We start from the raw sequence: 17,505 nt of genomic DNA, 5'->3' as shown, positions 1-17,505 counted from the left end.
GAATTGGGTTTGATCTCCTTTCATGCTCTTCACCTGTGGCGACTTTGTGCCTTATTTCGCAAGTGCTTGGTTATAAGTCATCAGACAAATATGTTGCAAGTGATTGCTAACTATATGTTCTTTTTAAGAAGCAAATTTGCGAAATGATGGGTAGAGAAAACTCTTATAAGTCTGGCTGATGCTAGTGTATAAATTGACATGCTGGTGACAAACACGGATAAAGCTAAAGCTTTACTCTATCAGTATGATTGGATAACTACGAGAACTCTGTGCTTAAAGTATCGCCAGATCTGTAAATTCAGATTTTGGCATAAAAAAAAGTCAACCTGACAGAATCATATATCTCTTGAAGACAAGTACAAGCCAGAAGGAATCAGATACCCCAAAATGCAAACTTCTGTAGATTTTGCATCAATCCGGATGTAGTTCAATCATTGGAACATCTAATATGCCATTGTCCAGCATTAAATGATTGAAGAATAAATTTCGCAAATGCAATTTCAAAACATGACGAACAGGAGTTACGTTGGTCTTTTCTATTATGTTCTGGTAAAAACATAATACAGTTAGCGTTGGTAAACTTTCTGGAATCATTGCATTTAGAAAACTATAACAGTCCTAGTAAAACAACAAGTATACTGTAAATGTTGCTAGTAAATCATAAGGAAACAAAAGCACTGGATTTTTTTTGTTCTCCTATTTTGGAAGTTGTGTCATATAGGCAAATATGGACTGCTGTATTTCCAGTTAATGATAACACCACATAAATTGCTATGCATGTTCTTTTTGGTGTTATAGAGGATAATGGACTGTTTTTATATTAGGTGATGATAACACAGAATTAAATGTTAAGTATATGTATATGCTTATATTACTAATTTTCTACTTAATTTATTTTATTTCTTCTTCTTTGATGTACAATTTTGTATTGAAAAGCTGATTAATTTCAGCTAATACAAACTTAAAAAGTAATGTTTACTCTCTTACAACAACATTTACTCTCAAAGTTTAAAAATAGGGAGTAAAATACTCCCACCTCAAAATCTTATCTGGAGCACTGTGTCCAGTTATCACATTCACTGACACAGCAAGCCACACAGCCCAAAACACCAACACACAACTGCTCATAAAGCAGTACGCACTAGTCACCTCTGACAAACATTGACATTTGCCTGTAAGTACCGTATAGTTAGTGGCACATAATGTCCTTATCCTATAAGCTGCAAAACCTCCCAGACACTACAAAAAAAGTTATATGTTTGGCATATGAGCATATATCGTACAGTTTAACACGTAAAGCCTATCATAAGTGAGTGTGAAGTAATGATTTCGAAGTGTAGAGTAGTTGCTCAAGCAATAGCCCCCCGCTTTACTGCAACATTGCATATTAGACAGTGGAGTCCAATGCCAAATTCGGTCCAGCCATCACATCTTCACTAACCTCAAACCACCCAGCACTCACACCAATCACACAAAACTAACAGTACACAAAACGAATAATGCAGCGTAGTTTACTTGACTGCAACCATAAATGCAGTTGTATGTAATGCCGTTTACCTGCAATGCACTGTTTATCATGACTGATCTGCCAAAATCACAGACAAAAAGGACTACAAGGCCATCGCAAGGGCCAAACAAATACATGCAATATAAAAATGGCATACATTTTTTCTACCCTATATTTTTTTTTGGGAGCATTTGCCTATTTTTAGAGAGTAAAAGTGGCCGATACACCCCTTAGCTGTAGGGCTGCTGCTTTCTGTCTCACGCATTTTACCCATAATCTAGCCAATTATTTCCAAAATGCTTACAACTGTCTGGCGTACTTGATATGAAGACCTGCATAACAAACTCACACACACCAATCATGTTAAACACTTGCGCTCGATAAGCAGTCAGGCTAAAAAAGCGTGTCAGCAAAGTAAAACATGCCACCAATATGGCATACATATCCAATTGTTATTCTCATCTTTAATGTAAACCACTCATGAAACAAAATAAAAGATTGGTTACCTATCCTTTAACAGCAAACAAGACCCAAGCACCACGGCTTGACTGAGCTCCTGCATTTGCTAAGCAAAACAAGCTTGCCTCTAGCTTATTTATTTATTGTTCTCCGCTTATATAGGAAGTAAATACTGTTTCAAAAGCGCCCACAGGGCAATAGGGAAGGGACAAGGGAAGAGAACAATTAAAATACATTTTTTTTTAAATACAAGGGGGTGGGGAGAGGACAAAACTACTATGCCTTGTGAGTGTTCAGAACGTGCAACTGCAGAAGGGAGGGGGAAATGGGATAGGTGCTGGGATGCTCATGGGTGCAACAGGTGAAGTGCAATGTAAAGTAAATGCGAGCCTCCAAGGATGGAGGGTTAGCCGGGGCAAGTGCTGAGGATAGACAGAAGCTGGGGCGATTCGGTGTGGGCCCTGAGGATGCATAAGGGCCCTGAAAACCGAACAAGCAACTGTGAGATTAGCAGAGGAGAGATGGAGGGAAGGAGGAGGTAAAGAGGAAGGTCTTGAGGATCTTCCGGAATTTAAGAAAGTCCTGCTCAACACGAAGAGGGAGGTTGCTCCAAAGAAGGGAGCCAGCTGTGGAAACCGATCGACCTCCTATCCTCTGTTTAGCGAAGTGCTTTACACATAAGGAGTTGGTGCCAGAGGAGCGCAGAGGTCCAGAGGGGGATTATTTAGTATGAGAGATGGAGATAGTGTGGTCCCTGGCCCAAGACAGCCTTGTAGACGATACAGAGGGATTTGCATTTAATCTGTGAAACAACCAGGAGACTCTAGGGCAGGAGAGATGCGGCCCCTGGGCTTGAAGCCAGGGATAAGTCCTATTCTGGATTATCTGGAGGGGCCGCAGGGTGGAAGAAGGTAGATTCAGGTGGAGGCTATTTCAATAGTCAAGCTTGGAGAGAACCAGGGCTCTGGTTACATTGAGCTTCTGGGGGAAGGCGAGAAAAGTTAGAATTCCTTTTAGAAGGAAGAGCTGAAATTGGGACTTCTTGGCAATGTCCTGAGTGTGAGGAGGGAAGGAGAGAACAGAGTCGAAGATGACAGACGTTGCTCACCTTTATTATAAAGAGGGAGCAGGGGGAGAGTCCATGGAAGAAGGCCAGAGTGAAGGGAAGAAGTCAGGCGCAAGGGTCCCAATCAGAAGGATCTCTGCTTTTCTGGCATTGAGGCAGGGACCATTGGAAGTGCACTAGGCCTGGATGGCAGAAAGGCAGTCAGGGATGATGGAAGGTGCCAGAGGGTCAGCAGGAAGCTTGAAAGAGTTGTGCATCATCAGCCTTACACTGGAGGTTGGGCAAAAGGAGGAGATGAGTAGTGCCAGCTCAGTAAGGTAGATATTAAAAAGCCAAGGTGAGAGGATAGAGCCCTGGGGGAACACCACAGGTGGAGAAGGAAGTAGGAGAGGAGAAGGTGCCCAGGAAGACTTAGGAGGAGCAGTCATTTAAAAAGGGTCAGCCAGTCCAGTGCCTGCTCCGAGATACCAAGTGTGTCATGAGCCTTTGTAAGAGGATAGAGTGGTAGAGGGGGTGCACAAGGGAGTGCTTGGGGCGGAGGGGAAAATACCCGTAGCAAAGCTTGCATCATAATCAAACATACATAAACAACCAAAGAACATTGTCAAGCAAGAAAACGGCATAACCTAACTTTAGATCCAATAGCTGGGGATGCTGAAATCTGAAAATTGCTGACAGCTGAGTGATGAGCTTGTATCTTTTTGTCCAACAAAAAAACACGCCAATTAACTACAGTGCAGAATTCCAACGAGGAACACGTCCCAACTAGTGAAAGAATATCACTGCAAAGGAGAGCATCTCCAAATAACCAGCCTACAGCCCTAGGAGCAACCATCGCCCCGATACCAAACCTCTATAGTTAACTCGGGCCCTCAGACAAATTGTAGCCTCAGGAATGAACTGTGGATTCCACTACTACCCCTTAATATGTGATTTATTTATTGGTGGGTATAAAGTGTGCACATCTGTTCAGTGGAATGTTCAAGCAATTTCGTTTTGACAGCAGACAAGTCACTCACCCTTACAGCCAACAAAACAGATGACTCCTATGTCCTCCTCAGCGACCAATAAAAAGCCCCCACCACACCTTCCCGAGGGACTTCAAGAGTATACCTCAAACGGAGCCCACCCAGAGAACATTACCCCACCACTGATTCTGTAGATGAGGGGCCTGCATTGGGTGGCCAACCGTCCCCGATTTTGTGGGACAGTCCTGAATTGATGTGTTGTATCCAGGGTCCAGCACTCACCCTTTGCTGGATGGGGAAAAGTGCCGACATTGCTTCAGGTCTGGGCCTGATCAAAGCCTTTCCAGCTCTCCACACACCTGTAAATTGGAGCGCAGGCAGCAGAGGGGCTCTCCCACGGGTCTGCAACATGTTGCTCCTTGCTAACAGAGCATTATAATGAGAGCAAATAGACATTGATGGGCATGGGCACAATTAGCAGGGGCTTTTGTGCTTCAATAACTGGGAATGGGAATGGTGGGCGACGAGAAATGGGGAAGCAGCTGCCTGTTGTGTCAAATAATGATTATGGTTTTAAAAACACACGAGTGGGAATTATATAGGCTCACTTTACTTTGCACGAATTAGGATAGTCTGTCCTTTACCCCACATGGCCTAGACTTAACAGGAAAGTGTCCTGCATGCATAATGGCCCTATAGGGGCGTTATAACATGTGTTAAAAATTCAATTCCATCTGTCACCAAGGTTGCCAAAAAGTTTATCCGGGGGCAGGGATATGTGGGGAGCCATTTAACTCCTGCCTATAATCTAGAAGAGCCTGGTTAGCTTGACGGCAACAGCTACCACAAGCTACTTTTGGCTCCCCAGGCCTCCTGATCCTGAACAAATACACATATGTAAATTTAACTCTGCACATTTGGGATAACATATAAAGAAATAAGCACAAATCCATATGACATTTAAGGCATAAAAGGGTCATAAATAATGGCGAAGGTGCATTGATTAATGCTAGCTACCCACAAGTTAATTTTAGATCCTACTCATCCAATCTTAACTTCAATCCCTGGAGGACTAAAGAGTCCTGCGAAAACATTTTGAATAGTGTGGCACCTAGGAGTGCAATTTAAAACTATCCAGATGTTTTGGACTACAACTCCCATCAGCCCTAACCAGCAAAGGCAAGGTATCAAGGGTGTCGGAGCCCAAAACAACTACAGACTTGTCCAGAAACACTTCTTCTAGTAGGACAACAGTCTATAAATCAACTCCAAAAAACACTTCCCCATACAACATCCTCGCAAAGGAGGTCCTTATTAAGCGCTTCACATGCCCCACAAAAGCCTGGGTCTAAGAAACAAGCACTCCCTAAACTACTACCTTCGAAACACACCCCTATTGAAAATAATTATATAAAACCCCACAAACAATATATATCCGCTATAATTAGCTTTGCCCCACCGACAGCCACTGCCAATACCAACAACCCAATGGAGCCCATATCAAAGGCACGCCCCTTACAAAACCCCGCCCAATAACAGTCACTCTGAACAAACTCCCAGACACAAGTGCTCTAAGTTTAAGATAAGAAGCATGCCGCCTACTGATCCCCTATTAAAAATAAAAAAAGATCTTTGGGAGACCGCTTTACCCCAAACAAAATACCTACATCATTCCTGCGTCCAGTCTCCCCCAAATGCACTTCTTTCACCCAAGAGCCCCAGCTCCTATAACTTACCTCTCAAAGCTGACCCCTCCCACAAAGAAACATGGCCCCTATGGATGCCCCCACCACAGACACATGGTCCCTATAGATGGGTTAGTGTCAAGTTCCCATTTGAAAAACGGACCCAACGAACACGGCGTGGCCTCCTCATCACGTGAAACGGACGTTACGTTCAGGCAACGTCCCATGTTCATTCTTGAGTATAAAATCCTGTAGTCACACGTGATCACTACGCTGCGAGAGCGGGAACGCTGCAGCCGTCCTTCAATACCACGTGATCAATGCAAAAAGGCGGGAAGGTAGGAGCCGGGGCTAGCTTTGCGTGGATTTCTCCGCAACTGACAAGACGCCGGCCAGTGACAAGTAAATTATCAGGCGAATTTATGGTAAACCAGTTTTTCCAACATGCGTTATTCCAGTCGAGATGATTGTTCAGTCCTGGTTTTAATTTTGTATTCTGGTTTATAATGGAGCACGCTGTTTAAACTGATCCTGGGCTACCATCTCCTGACTGTAATGTGGGTTGGTGGCATCAGTGGTGCAATGACCATTGGGCAGATAAGGCATTCGCCCACCACCTTCAAATTTTGGGCTACGTTGATTTGACCTGGCTGACCTACAGAGCGGTTGCTGGAGAAAACAGGACTGTAGAATCTTTGTGGACCCTGCTATCTCTAGTGCGGCCTACTATACACACTCATTTGCACACATAGGAGGGTTCCATGTCATTTCATCGCGGGATGTTTTTTTGCGGGGTTTTTTACAGTGATTTTTATTTTTTTAATGAAAAACCCATCATTTTAATTCTTTTTGGGGGGTTGCCTCGCCAACCCCCCCATTTTTTTTATTTGTATTTATTCCCAAACCCCCACACCCCATATATATAATTTACTAACCCCCCCCCGGGGAAAAATTTGTGGCAAAAAACCCAATTAAAAAACATCCTGTGATGAAAGGACGTCATACCCATAGGAGGCGGAGGCAGGAGAGAGGGTTCAACACGTCTTTATTCTATCAACAGTAAACCAGACCTGACGTCCCCCCCCATTTTTTTAATTTGTATTTATTCCCAAACCCCCACACCCCATATATATAATTTACTAACCCCCACCGGGGAAAAATTTGTGGCAAAAAACCCAACGAAAAAACATCCTGTGTTGAAAGGATGTCATACCCATAGGAGGCGGAGGCAGGAGAGAGGGTTCAACCCGTCTTTATTCTATCAACAGTAAACCAGACCTGACGTTCCCTTCCCTGGCTCGCCCCTCCCCTTCCTGTGCCCCCATGTCCCTTGTCACATGATGTGAGAGGGTGAGAACACCACCCCCGCACCCCGGCATTAAACATGAAGTCACACTTAGTTAATTGCTTCAATGAGTCTGTGAGGTTTCTTTTGTGCTCTTTGTGGTCGCTGGTCCCTTATTTGTTCAGGCTCCTGGAGGGACCGAGGTGGTGTCTCGGCATGTCATCCGCCAGGCTGGCCGCAGCCGAGATTGGCGGTTGTTTCCGCGTTGGAGCTGGAGACGCAGAGGTAGAGTTTAGTCCCCTCTTTGTTTCCGCGTCTCCAGCGATGCAGCGCGGCCGGTCGTATTTAAGGCCCCGCCTTCTGGCACGACGCTGCGTTGCAACCCTCCTCTGGATTGTTTTCCTGCTTCCGGGTTAACGTGCTGTGTTGTTTCTGTCCTCCAGCTTCGGCTTTCTTACGGAAACTTCCTACTTGTGCTGTTTCGATGCCACTGCTTCCCTCCAGTCTCTCCTGTTCCTCGCAGTCGGCACCTTCCTTCTCCCACTCGCGGAGCAGGGCTCTGCGGGTCTCTCTCTCCCTCTCTTTACTGCGGCTCTCGCCGCGTGTTTCCTTTTTCTCCTTCCCTCTCTTTACCTGGCCTCTCTGCTTCCCTGAGGCCCTACCTCATTCCAGCGGTCCCATTTTCCAGGCCCAGCCTTCCTTCCTGCCTCACTGGTCGCTGCTACCCGAACTCTGCTACTCCGGCACTCCTGGCATCTGGACTATCCCTTCGCTACAGGACACTGTACTCAGCCTCGTATTCGACCATTGCCAACGGTCCATACTGCCATCTGGATTGAAGAGCGTCACTGCTTCACTACAGGGTTTTTTCCCCTTGGGGGTTTTTCCCTGATTTCTGGCTTGGTTCCGGAAGGGAGTCGCGGGACAGCTGTTTTTACAGCAGTCACTGTGGCTTCCCTCCGTGACAAGCACCATCTTCCCGAAAAACAGAAGACCTTGACACTTCCAGCAGCTCAGGTGAGGAGAGTGTGTGTACTGGGGAGGCCGAGGTCGGGGTGCATACTAGATCACACGGCGCTGGAGTCTTCTCCATCCCCTTTGTACAGTGAGTCCCACTCGGCACGCAGATTGAGTGAGGACTGGTTGGCACTGGCACGATTCCTGGCATCCTCCTGAAGTGTGAAGAGTTTTTCGTTGTTTTCCTGGCACCCTCAGCTGTGACAAGGGATCCTTTCACTTGGATGACTGTGAAGGGGCTCTTCTCCGAAAGCGACCATGTTTTTACGACTTTGTGTTTGTTTGGCTATGACTACGTCTCCAGACTCGAGGTCATTATCTTATGCTCTCCTCCTCTCATCGAATCCCCTTTTCATCTCTGCTTTCCGTTGAGTCATGTTCAGGCATTTCCAGGTCTCTGCTGTACTTTTCGCTTTCCTGTGTGAAGTGTGGAATCCTAGTCCTAATGTTTCTCCCAAATATCACTTCGGAGGGTGTTTTCATGGTGGTTCTGTACGGAGTGTTCCTGTAATCTTGCATTAATTGACATAACCTCTTCTCTACGGGCTCGCCTGTCAGCCAAGCAATTTGCCTTGTTTGCTTGATGTTGCTCATGAAACACTCTACTGTTCCGTTAGCCTGGGGCCACAGGGGCATTATTTTCCCGTGATGGAATCTCATGTATTCTGAGAATGTCTTGAAGTCTTGAACGGGGGTCATTATCCGACTTTACTACTTTGGAGATGCCGTAGGTGGTGAACATTCTATCGAGCGCGGGGATAGTGTGGGAGGGTGATGTGGACGGCACGATTTGTATGTCTGGGAATCGAGAATATTCATTGACCACTACTAGTATGTAATCACTGTAAAGACTGGTAGGGGGTGTCTGTACTTCCACTCTCTATATGGTAGAGGAGAGGCACAGGGGACCCCAGCCAAGATTCTCTATTATTGGTATGTGGTCGAGCAATCAAGGCCTAGCTTCTCAGGAGGTGATGCAGGCTGGTTCTTAAGTACAGTGTAGTCCCCGAACTCCCACAAAGGAATGTCCACACACTGTATTACTGAAAACACATTCTTTATATAATTAATATTCAAAGGTATGTACACGATCACAATAACGCACTTTGTACTCGGAAGTCAATAATGATAAATATATACAATCCTAAAGTGGTACCACCAATGTTATCGAATCTCATTAAAGTGCATCAACGGTCACACAGATCAATAACGAGTAAACCAGCAATAGAGATAGGAAGGAGTGCAAGATGGTTGAAACAATAGGCAGAATGCTGACCCCTACCACTAGGCACAGTTCTGTGTGGAGATCCCCCTCCCCCACCTGGGCAACCTGTAAAATAAGATATATCGCACAAGCCCAGTCCATATGTTCAATAGTCTCAATTCTTCCTATTAATGTTTTACCCCCCCAATGTACCTGGTGGAGTAGAGTTCTCCGACGATGCGTCAACCGATCCTTCTTGAGTGCCTCCCTTTCAGGCGGGAGCCACGGATCGTCGAGAGGTGTCGGGGAACTTGGCGTTCGGTGTCAGGGATTCCACGGCCCTTCTTCAGTGCCCTCCCTTTAAGGCTGGAGTCACGGGTCGTCGAACGTCCGACAGTGAACAGGTTGAACTACGGCAGGGAAGTGACAGCTTCGTTCCTAGCGGTGCTCGTCGACGACAGAGCGTTGGCGTCCTGCAAGGAAGAGGCGTGCGGGGCACCTCGGTGACGATGGTTCTGGACTGCAAAGAAATGATGAAGAACTGTGGCCCAGCAAGGGCGTCGAGTCATCGGCGTCTCTGTGGCCCTTAGGTGGCGGGAAACCCACCGGTGGATGCTCCTCGGCGCGTCGACGGTCGAGCCTTCTCCAGCGGCAGAAAAGCGGGTGACGATGCAGACGAGAGCGTCCGTTGATCAATGGAAGTTCTTAGGCAAACGGGAGCACGGTGGCTCCGGTCGGCAACGGCAGTCGTCGACAGTGGCGGACAACAGTCAGAGTGCTTCTCCTTGGAGTTCCGCAGCAGTCCCCGTATCGGGTCAGCAGCCTGTCGAAGGTCTGTCTACCAGGGAGCATTGTCAAAGATCAGCTGTGCACGATGGTCCCTCGTAGCTATGGAAGAGGGCGCCTTAACCAGGTCCTCTCTGGGTCAGTCCTTGGAAACATACCAGCTTTCAGATTGCGAAGGAGAGCAACAGCAATTCTTCTCGTCCAGCAGGGCTTCAAGGTCAAGCGTCAGTTACTTGTAGTGGACTTCAGCTTCTGAACACGATTCCTAGCAGTGAGAGGTCCCCAGATATACTGTTGATCTCCCATTCATTCTGCTGGGTCACACTTAAGCATCCAATCACGACTACGGGCATTCATGCAGGCAGGCAGCCAATCAGGCACACGAGGTATTCAGGCCATTCACTTCTCTCCAGACACTCAAAACAAGTTATGTGTATTGGGACAAGTACCGAGCCATTCATCCAAGCTGCATTCATACCGGTTTCGGGCAGGGCTGTCTCAGTCATTGTGTCAACCACCAGATACTAGACATCCACAACACAGATTGCATATTCGTCACAAACTCTATTCACCCAAGTCCCACCCACAGCTAGTCTGGCCGGGCCTTCACAACAACACCATATATGGCATTTGCACCCAACAGCCAGTCAGGGGGAAGGGACAGAGTCAGGGCTTCCCAGGACTTTGGGAAAACAAGGTAATGGGTAATAGAAAGCAAGAGGCCACAGGTGCCCAAAAACATACACTAGGGGCACAGGGTTGTACCCCCACCCATGGGTGCCATAAGGGTATCCCACAGGTCCGTTCACCAAACCAAAAGAGAGCAGCATCGCCAGGAGTCCCACATGAACTCCTGTGCGGAGAACAAGACAGAACACACGATAAAAAGCAGTAAAGGACAAGGATACGGAGGCCCTGCCCCTCCGATGCATTTCCAGCATCACAATCACCCCCTTCCAGTGGCCCGAAGGAGTCCACTGCGATTTCCTCCCAGGCTCCCTCCGGTAGTGTTGTCATGCACCGCGGTTCGGGTCCGGTGTGTGGGTTTATGACTGCGCACGTGGGGCAGTTTCTGAGTCATTCCTCTACTTGAGCGTCGAGATGAGGAAACCATAATTTTCGTCTCCGCATTCTTTTTGTGGACACTATGCCTCGGTGGCCCTCGTGTGCAAGTTCTAGGACCTTATGTCTTAGGCTTCGGGACTCACTAGTTTGGTGCCTTTAAGCAGGAGGCATTCTTCGGATTTTGCAAGTTCATCCTTTACAGCCAGGAGACAGGTAATTTCTTACTTGGTACTCTCCCTGTGTTTTCCTTCAACTGCCAGGCTTGTTTCCAGTGCCCAGTCTCCAGACATCTCAAAATGATCTGCAACCCTTGATTGATGTTCGTTTCTTGATCTATTTGATTCAAGACGAGACCTTTTGTTGTGTTTCCTTGTATCACGTATCTGATATATTGGTCTGCGATAGATGGATCTGAGGACCCTTCCTTGCATGGATGCCGTGATAGGAAGTCTGCTGGGTTGTGATCTTTCCCCGGTCTGTGAATTATGTTGAAGTGATAATCTTGTAACCTCAAAGCCCATCTTGCAATCCGTGGTGGCATTTTGGATTGGGTATTACCATATATAAACAACAAAGCCTGGTGATCTGTTATAATTGTAAACAGTTCCCGTACAGAAATTGATGAAAATGTTCACAGGTCCATACCACAGCTAGCCCTTCTTTCTCGTCCTGCGAGTATGCCTGTTCAGTTTTGGATAGGCTCTGGCTGGCGTAGGATACCATGTGCTTGGGCTGGCTATCTTTTTCGTCGAGTTGGGTCAACATGGCTCTCAGTCCCACTGGGCTCTACTACTAGTTCAGTGGCTCCCCTCAGGTCAAAATAAGCCATATTCTTGGCATCGTAAATGCAATGTTTTATCAGTTGAAATGCTTGTTGCCATTTTTCGGACCACTTGAACTCTGTGTTTTGCTTGGTGAGTGCCCTGAGGGGTTCACTGACAGATGCAAAGTCTTTTATGTAACGAGTACACTAGCTAGCCAGTCCCAAGAATGGTCTAAGATCTGTAATGGAGCTTGCCGGTTCCGCGTCCGTGAGGGCACTTTAGCGGAAAAGATGTGGCCGAAGAAACTGAGTGTCTGTTTCCTAAACTCACACTTTTCGTTATTTAGGGTGAGTTTGGCCTTCTCAAGGTCCATGCACACCCTCATGAGTGTATTGTCATGCTGCTCTTGGGTTTGTCCGAACACCAGAATGTCATCATTGTATTTTATACAGTTAGCTATGTGTTTTTTGATATTATGGATCTCTGACTGAAAGATTTCCGCCGCCGATGAGACCCCGAAACTAAGTCGCTTATACCTATATAAGCCCAGGTGAGTGGCAAACGCGGTGCTATATCGAGAGGGCTTGTTGAGTTCCAGTTGATGGTACCCCTTGTTGAGGTCCAGCATGGAGAAGATTGTGGCCCAGCTGAGGAGGTGCACCATGTCAGTGATGCGAGGAGCGTGGTGCCGTTCTCTCAGGATGGCCGCATTTGGCCGCTGCATGTCCACGCATATGCAAATGTCTGTCAAGTCTTTCTTGGGTACCAGCACTATGGGGGACACCCACCGTGTGGGACCTTCCGCTGGTTCGATGATGTGGGCTTCTAGCAGCTTTGTCAATTCTTCCTCCACTTGCCTCTGTATGTTTATGGGGATTCCCCTATAGTGTTGCGCTACAGGGGTGACCTTGGTGTCGATGTGCAGTTCGATTTGACGGCCCTTCAATTTTCCCAGACCTCTGAACAGTGCTGGAAATACTTGATCGATTTTTGGGGTCGAGGTATTTGTGCACCATGAGTACAGAGGACTTGAATGAGGCCCATTTCGATGGCGGCCTTGTAGCTTAGAAAACAAACACTTTCAGTGGCAGCTTCCAGGACATGCATGGGGATATCCTTGGCTTGTCCTTTGTAGCAGCACGATGCTGTGAAAAAGTCTTTGCAGGGTGGTGTTGTCTTCGAGCCGTAGGCAAAGATCAGTGCTTTGGCGGGTTGTAAGCGTGGTGCGTGTGGTATGTTGGTGTATACCTCTTCACTTATTACGTTCACACTGGCTCCCGTGTCCACCAGAAATTCTGCCCAGTTCCCATTTATTTGTATGATTAGAGTTGGACTCTGCTCTTTTGTTGTGGGGTTGCCTAGAGCATACAAGTATCCCTTCCTTCTTGATTCCTCCCTCGGTTTTTCAATTCTTTGTGCATTTTCCTCTGAGGACGCACTGGAGGCACTGTCCGACTGTGAGTGTTCCACCAGATATCTGACGTATCTTTGGGATCTTCTCCTTGGCCTTGATGTGGGAGCTTTGGTGTCTCTCCAGTCACCCGAGGTTTGCTCCCTTCTTTTCTCTGGCTTGTCTTCTTTGTGTCTGCGATGAGTGGCTTTGTACGACTGGTTAGTCATGCGGGGTGCACCCTGTGGCCTTTGGTCCCTGTCTTGTGTGGGTCTCCTTTCCTGCCTTTGCCTTGTATCTTGCTGCGTTATATGAGGCATACTGCTTTGTAGTGGTTCTCCCCCGTCCCCACATTGAGCACTGTTGACCCATGGCTGGGCACTGTCCTTCATGTGGGTATTCGTAGCCGCACCTATAACAGAATGGATCAGCGTTTCCCTTAGATGCTCCATCTAGCTTGTTGACACACTATTGCTTTCCCTGGGTGATTTTGATGTTGTCCAGTCCCTCCACCTGTGATACTAACGCGGCATCTGAGCGAGCCAGATGTAAAATTTCTTCCAGATTTCATGGTTTTTGTAGTAGACGTTTTCTAAAGTCTGCACTCTCACACCCTACTATGATTTGCGACCATAATGCCTCTTTGTTGGAGTAATTGTTGAAGTCGCAATGCTTCAATTTGAGTCTCAAATGCATCACGAAAGCGTCCATGGCCTCCCCTTTGGTTTGCTTGGTGGTATGGAAGATGTGTCTCTCGTAGTCCACGTTAGTGTGTGGCGTGAAATAGTCTGTGAGTGACGCCTTCAAATTAGTGTAGGTGTCGGTGACACTTGCAGGGAGTTCATCTACACTGTCCCTTACATTTGAGCCGATCGAGAATGTTAGCCGACTTTGTTTTTTCTCGTCCTCAACCGGGCCAACTGCTTTGAGGCGCACTTCAGTCTCTCAGCCACCTTTTCCAGCGTGGGCCTAGGGTGCTGGTGTCACTGAGGTCAAAATTGGTGGGTTAAGAGGCTGTCGGACATCCTGGGAGGGAGTGTTCGAGCCGCGGTCAATGATTCATTTTCCAACATTTTGCACTTGATGTTTTGCTAGAATAAATTTGGTGATATATGTACTTGTCCCTTTCTCCCCAGACTGACCATGTTTGCGAATGAGATGATCAGTGACTTGAAGACGTCTTTGCTGTGGGCTTGGTGCGCACGTTGACTCACGGGCTGTGGATTCAATGGAGCCCACGTGCTCTGGTGGCCTGAGCAGGCTCTGTTCATGGGAATCTTGATGCTTGGCCTCTGTGCCACGTGCAGAGAGTTGATGAGCCTACTTGAATCTTGCGCAGTCCAGGCTGCACCTTAATCCAGTGGGATGTCTGATGTTCTATGAGGTCTATCCTGAAGGGCCTGGTGCGCACTTGGTTTCCTAGTCGCATGCAAGCTGGGCTGCTCCTCGGTCCTCTTGCTCCACCTTAGATAGGGGGGCATGTCAGGCCGTTGGCCTCAGTCAGTGGATGGCGGGAAAACGTTCTGCGTTGGTTCTCCATCAGCGGGAGCCTTGCTCGACCGCCGGGAGTGTCAGGAGCCATGGGGAGCCCTCGCACTCTGACCCGCTCCCAGATTTTGTTGCTGTTGGCGGGAGATCTTCCACCTGTATGCAGCGGGGAGCCTTCGCGATCCTTCCCTCTCTGAGATCACGTTGCCGTTGGCGGGAGATGTCCCTCCGACTGCCCGGATGCTTGGATGAAGCGGGGATCCCTTAATCTCCGTCCCGCTGCTGGTTTGCATGTTGCCGTTGGCAGGAGCTACCGCTCCAACTGCCCGGGGGCTCTGGGTTGTGGCGTGCGGTGAGCGGACCACTGGCGGGGAGCTTGCGACCTCCTACCCGCCCTGCCACTCACCGGTACAGGTGGTTGTTCCCGCCAGAAAATTGTCTGCCATGCACTGCAGCTCAAAGGGGCATCTTCTCCGCAGGCCACGAGTGTGAGGTCCACAAGCGCATCAGCTCGTATACGCCTCGTCGCCAATGTAGAATCTTCGTTGAGCCTGCTATCTCTAGTGCGGCCTACTACACGCTCACTTGCACACATAGGAGGCGGAGGCAGGAGAGAGGGTTCAACACGTCTTTATTCTATCAACAGTAAACCAGAACTGACGTTCCCTTCCCTTGCCCGCCCTTCCCCTGTCTGTGTCCCCATGTCCCTTGTCACGTGATGTGAGAGGGTGATGATACCAAGGACACAGCCAATAAACGATGGCTGCGCCTGCATAGTTAACAAAGGCACAGCAATTACTAAGGTAAAACATTTCATTGTTCACACCTGCATTCTTAGGCATAAATGTTTAGGCAATTAAAATCGTAAAGGGGTTAATTGCATGTTGGGGGCGATTAGAGGGGTGGGGGCCAGGGGGGAACAGGAGATAGCTCATTATCACAGCAGTTCTTAAGTGTGTGGTTTCAGCTAAAGGAGAGAGTTAACTGCGTGTAACATTTGACCTGCACTAGAATAGTCTCATTAGAATGTGTAAAGAAGTTAGATGCACCCACACAACCCTTCCCCCACTGTCTCCGAAGTTAGTGTCTCTCCCAACATTTGAAGGGTTACCCACCTTCCCCCCAAAACATTAGCCTAGGTGCATCATTGGTACTCTAGCCTAGGTACATCCCTGGTTGGCATGTATGATTTTTGGGACTTGTGGTCCTGTGCAGAAAGGCAATCTCATAGCTCGCAACTTGCACACTTTTGTCTGGTGTCACCCACCCTGTAATTTTACTCACCAGCCAAGCTTCCTAGACACCATACTATATTTGGGCTATGTGGTCCTGTGCAGAAGGTAGGACTAGTGAGGCCCCTTTTTTTGCACTGACTCAGTGGTGGCACAGTGCCATCAATAGAAGACGTGAGAACTCGCCTTTGAACTATCCTTTGAATTTATGGATGAAAAAACCTGAATTTGTTTTGTTGTTATGACCAAGTAAAAAAACAAAGCCATCTTTAAGGCAATAATCGAGGGTGACTACTAGTTGCATGTAAGTCAATCAATTATCGCCATTAAACATCAGTAATCAGTTCCTAGGTGGTATTGGAGTCAAATCTGTGTCCTTATGGTAGTGTAGAAAGTGCGAAAGCGAACACCTGCCACCAAATGGATCCAGTAAAAACCATATGTAACTAGGTGGCTACAAAGGTAAAATGGAGCCAGTCTCTCAAATAAAAGTAACTCTAGTCCCATGGGTATGTCACTATCGGATACCAAGCATATCAGTGTCACCAGCATTATATGCACAGGGCTGTACGCTATTGACAAGCCTAATAGGAATCCTTCTTTAGAGCGGGCATCTCTTCCTTTTTCACATATGTCAATTTCTGAAGCATTCTCCTTAACTTTGTGCATCCCAATTACCATCTGCAACCGCTAATGCTGTGTTAGAGAAGGCATATGTCTCACTTGGATCCAAACATCCCCAATGCTTACTCAAAAACACCCATTTTGGGCTCTTAAGTGCCCTGAAGCTTCTGTTTTGTGCATTGTTTTGGCACTATATAAAACTGTGATTTAATAGGGTTAAAAGATTATTTTTTTAAAACAATTTTTATTATTTTAAACAAACACACCAAACATTACAACCTTTTTTAGGACATTCATAATCAGTATCAAAACATCATATTATATAATGTTGTTCTGTCCTCCTCCCTCCATCCCCACAAGCTTAATAGGGTTAAAAGATGACCACAAAAATTCAAGTTACAAGCTACTAGCCTGCCATCCAAAAGTCACTCGCCACCTCAATTCTATACATACGCACAGCACACCATTTCTTACTCGCCAAGAGTCAAATATCACAAGCCATTGCCTAGTGGCAAGTGGAAATGTTGCACCATGATAGGAAGATTCTGCAGCATATGTAAGGATTTTTCGTACAGTGTCACTGGCAGATTACTAACGTTGGCCTTCTTATTTCTTCCAGAGTAGCAGACTTGGTTGGAATCCACTGAGATGGCATGGAAGGGCGTATTTCTAAATGAAAATAATTAGCTATTACAAAACAAGCATCATGGAGAAAGCGTGTGTGTGTGTGTGTGTCCATGTATGAGCGCGCATTTCATTTAGGGATGCACACGTCCTCCAAGAACTCACTCAATCACTCAGTCTTTAAGATATCCATCTCTCAGGCAATCTTCCCATCCACCAAATGTAGCCTTTCATTTGGTTACATTTTCTGTGACATAACCAGGGCTCATAAGTAAACCTGACAATTTTTGTTATAGAATCACGCTAGGCAAAACGAGTATTGTTACGTTTTGGAAGGGAAG

The 17,505-nt window shown here is 47.1% G+C and overlaps 2 protein-coding genes across 3 annotated transcripts in view; one reads left to right on the top strand and one right to left on the bottom strand.

The window, feature by feature from the left end:
• Positions 1-5,962, bottom strand: part of XNDC1N (XRCC1 N-terminal domain containing 1, N-terminal like) — a 382,167-nt gene extending 376,205 nt beyond the window's left edge. Inside the window, exon 1 of one of the 2 annotated variants that reach the window (XM_069640314.1) lies at positions 5,737-5,962. The gene's annotated coding sequence lies outside the window, so the exon portion shown is untranslated. The other variant, XM_069640315.1, reaches the window with a different exon arrangement.
• The window catches only part of RNF121 (ring finger protein 121), a 421,292-nt gene continuing 409,742 nt past the window's right edge, over positions 5,956-17,505 (top strand). The window contains exon 1 of the mRNA XM_069640316.1: positions 5,956-6,110. Within this exon, the coding sequence (XP_069496417.1) occupies positions 6,006-6,110 (105 nt within the window). The 5' untranslated portion in view covers positions 5,956-6,005. The remainder of the gene's footprint in view (positions 6,111-17,505) is intronic.

This window comes from Ambystoma mexicanum, chromosome 7q, assembly GCF_040938575.1.
Source record: "Ambystoma mexicanum isolate Mex_15411 chromosome 7q, UKY_AmexF1_1, whole genome shotgun sequence".
NCBI classification, from domain to species: Eukaryota; Metazoa; Chordata; class Amphibia; order Caudata; family Ambystomatidae; genus Ambystoma; species Ambystoma mexicanum.
Note: the sequence above shows the minus strand (reverse complement) of the source record. Positions and strands in the feature narration are given on the sequence as shown.